The sequence below is a fragment of the Cupressus sempervirens genome, chromosome 2 (assembly GCF_028749045.1).
Source record: "Cupressus sempervirens isolate cs-2001-9-10 chromosome 2, ASM2874904v1, whole genome shotgun sequence".
In the NCBI taxonomy this organism is placed as follows: domain Eukaryota; kingdom Viridiplantae; phylum Streptophyta; class Pinopsida; order Cupressales; family Cupressaceae; genus Cupressus; species Cupressus sempervirens.
Genome location: NC_143119.1, coordinates 65467174 through 65470902, shown reverse-complemented (window position 1 = coordinate 65470902; position 3729 = coordinate 65467174). Strand labels below are relative to the sequence as shown.

The following is a 3729-nucleotide window of genomic DNA, read 5'->3' as shown; positions in this document are numbered from 1 at the left end:
AAAACATAGATCTTCCACAATAATAAGAAACTAAATGGAAATTAAGAATAAAAGCACGGTAAAGCAACAAAAAGAAAGAATGCAAAAAGAAAGAACGTAGAAAATGTATGTGCCTTACCGACATTGCAATCAAATCGAAAATGGAGTAGGGTGAATGTTTGTAAGAGAGAGAGGAGTTTTATGTAAAGAAGGTGACAAGAGATGCAAAGACAAGGAAGCTTCGGTGTTGCTACCATGTACTTTTCAAAGTCAAGTGAATAGTGCAGCGTAAGATTTACAACCACATAAACAAAAAATGTAACGAGGAGAAAAATTGAGAGTCGTAAAGACATGAGAAACCGTGTAACGACACGATATGCCTCTGGTCAGATCGCCGAAGTTGCTCAGATACGTGCAATTTCAGGCAATCAATATAGTTATAAATTGGCTTAGGATGGAAAAGGCAAAATAGTGGAATTAATAATGGACTCGATAGTTTTGGAGGCTGCCCGATTGGGAAATATCAGTGCCATCGAAGCTCTGATAGAAGAGAATTCTGACGTTCTGCAGCAGGTGACGAGTCCGAGTCAGAATTCAGTTGTACATGTGGCTGCAAAAGCGGGACAGGCAGATTTTGTATCTGAGATCCTGAGAATCAAACCCGAAATCTTATCCTACGTCAATAGTAAGCGAGATACCGCCCTGCACGAAGCTGCGAGAGAAGGACATTCAGCTGTTGTTAAGGTGCTCTTGGGGAAAGACCGAGGGATTGCTTACAAAGTTAATCAGGAGTATGAAACGGCCCTTTTTATTGCTTGCAAGGAAGGCCATATTGACGTGGTCAATGACTTGATTCAAGTCGCTTGTTTGCTTTCCGTCGACTCGGAGAAACCAGACGAGCGAACATCTCTTCATGCTGCATCAGCCAGAGGACACGCAGGTATTTTCATTTACAAAGACATGAAAACAATAACTTTGCTAGTTCATGGACTGTGGGAACATTAATATATCCTTAGTCTGACGAATTGTTGAATTATGATGTGATCACTAGACATAGTAAAGGAGCTCGTTAAGGTGCGACCTGGTCTGGTCGGAAATGTGGACAACCAAGGAAGCAGCCCTTTGCATTTAGCTGCAGCACACGGCCATCTGGAGGTAACAAGAGCACTTTTAGCCACCGACCCTGAGATGTGCTACATGCTCGACGCCTCTGGCAGGTCGGCTCTGCATATCGCAGCGATGAAAGGATGGCAGAGCGTTGTACATGAAATAGTGTCGTTGAGGCCCGACTCCGCCGACGTGCTTTCCACGTCCGGCGAAACATTTCTACATTGTGCAGTGGAAGCGAACCAGATCGAAGTAGTCAAGCACCTGGTTGACCTTCTCGATACGTCCAAGCTCATCAGAACACCAGACGACGAGGGCAATACAATACTGCATATTGCTACCAGGAAGAAACTCAGTCAGGTAAGTGAGCACATCGGCCCACACTTAGGCAATGCAGAAAGATATTTTGATAAGTTCATTTGAAGTCGCCATTAAACTTGATCCATAACACAAACTTAGAGATACCTTACCACAGAATTCCTTCTACAAGATGAAATCTATTTAACTCCCCATCTTATTCCCGAAGCCTGCCTTAATTTAATATTATAATATCGGTAGTAGAACTTTAGTCTAGTGAGTTTAACATATAGAGGTGTTGGCAGATGGTCCGGTGGCTGGTGACTTGTACGAGTGTAAATGTAAACGCAGTGAACAAGCAAGGGCTGACGGCGCTGGATATATTGGAGAAAGAACCAGCTCACTCGGGAGGCATGATAATAGGGGCGGCGCTGAAGGAAGTGGATGCGAAGCGCGCCTACGAACTCCCTTACGAGCGCTACAAGCGGGACGACATCGCTCTGAAACGGAGCGTGAGCTCAATTAATCACCACGTGCGTGCTCAACTCTTCCACAGTGCCGACACGAGCGACAGAGTGAACGGCATGGCTAAGGAACTGCGGCAGCTGCACAAAGAGGGAATTAAGAATGCAGGGAACACTGTCACTGTCGTGGCCGTACTCATCGCCACGGTGGCATTCGCCGCCATGTTCACTGTGCCGGGCGGCCTCAAAAATGGCGGCGCAGACCAAGGAACTGCAGTGATGGCACACACGGTGGCCTTCAAAGTGTTTGTAATAACTGACACCGTGGCTTTATTTTCCTCGTTTGCAATAGTTCTGATTCTCGTGACCGTGGTGCCTTTTCATAGGAAAGTGTTGATGAAACTTTTGTTCTTCATCAACAAGATTATGTGGGTGGCAGTTGGATGCACTGCCTCCGCTTTTCTGGCTGCTGGTTATGTTGTGGTGGGGCCCAAAAGCCTGTGGGTTGCAATTAGCATGTGTGTTGTTGGTGCAGGAAGCATGATTTTCATGTTCACCTCTCTCGCCTCGCTCGTCGCTGGCCATCAGATAAAGAAAGCCCGACTGAGGAAAAGCAAGAAGAAGCGGAGAAATGCTGAACGTGTGGGAAGATCAAGGTCGAGAGACCCCGAGGCAAACATAACACACGTAGTGGGAGACGATGAATGTGACGCAAACTCAGGAGAAACTAGCGAGAGATTCCCTCGAAGACGGAAGCATTCTTCTTCCGACTCAGACTTTGAAAGCTCTGAAAGGGACGGCTTCCATCCTTTGTAATCTGATTTGGCTTAGTGATACAAATTTATGTTCTTGAAAGCGAGGTCATCAGTGTAGATGACACAAGCGAGCAGGGAGCAGATTATGTACATTTGATTCTTGTTTATACTACAACTAGGTGCTTCCCACAACCTCGTATTACTAGCATCATATGTATACTCATAAACTAATGACCCGTATCATAAACAGGCCTTTCTATCGCCTTTATTCGGCACTCTTTTATAATACAGATATTCAGCTATCTTTGTTTGCAAAGCACGGATAACTTTAAGAAATTCCTTTTGTAAAAATCTATAAAACTTTTTATGAATCTGTCATTATTTTAAGAGAAAATAATTACTTTTTATTACCATTTTTTTTCAAAGCAGAAAAGAATTTAATCTTATTGGTGATTTTTTTTAAAATCACATCAAAATTCTAGAAAATATTAGCGAGTCTTTCATTATTGAAGAAAATCGCAGATAATAAGCCATAGGTTCATAAGTACACATACCTAGAAACTATTATTCTATAATTATTATATGGAACATAATAAATTATAGAGTTTAAAGATTAAATGAGCCTTAGTTAATATTATATCATATAACATATAGAAACCATATCTCTATAGCTGTTGGATGGTCCTTAATCAATGGCCCAAATTCTATTTTGGTCAAAAAATTTGAAGGAGGTCATGTTTCAAGAAAGTTACTAAAATAAAGACACTTGTCTACAATAATATATATTTCGGAACAAACTGGGAAAGGATATAAAGTTCTAAGGAAACTCTCACAAATAGAGATGTGTCATATATATGTATAAACTCTCATCTAAACATAAATTGATACTGCCAATATGACTATCAATAAAGAAAAGTCTTGAAAATTATAGACAAAAATATTTAATATATCATGTGAAAAGAATAAATTCTATTGGCAAAGATATCACTAAAACTAAAACAATTTTGTATCAATATGAGTGATTGATTGAATCATAGGACCCAATTTGAACGATACACCACCTCAAAAGTGCAGATTTTTTCATGTTCGCCGGTGAGTGAATATTTGTCAATTGGCAAATATTCACC

General features: G+C 41.3%; 1 protein-coding gene across 1 annotated transcript; it reads left to right on the top strand.

Moving 5' to 3' along the window:
- Positions 1 to 367: 367 nt before the first annotated feature.
- LOC149571076 (uncharacterized) lies at positions 368 to 2904 on the top strand. Its single transcript, XM_089808410.1, has 3 exons — positions 368 to 919; positions 1031 to 1446; positions 1689 to 2904. The coding sequence occupies exons 1-3, from the start codon at positions 463 to 465 to the stop codon at positions 2661 to 2663; spliced, it is 1848 nt and encodes a 615-aa protein (XP_089664536.1). The 5' UTR covers positions 368 to 462; the 3' UTR covers positions 2664 to 2904.
- Positions 2905 to 3729: the final 825 nt, after the last annotated feature.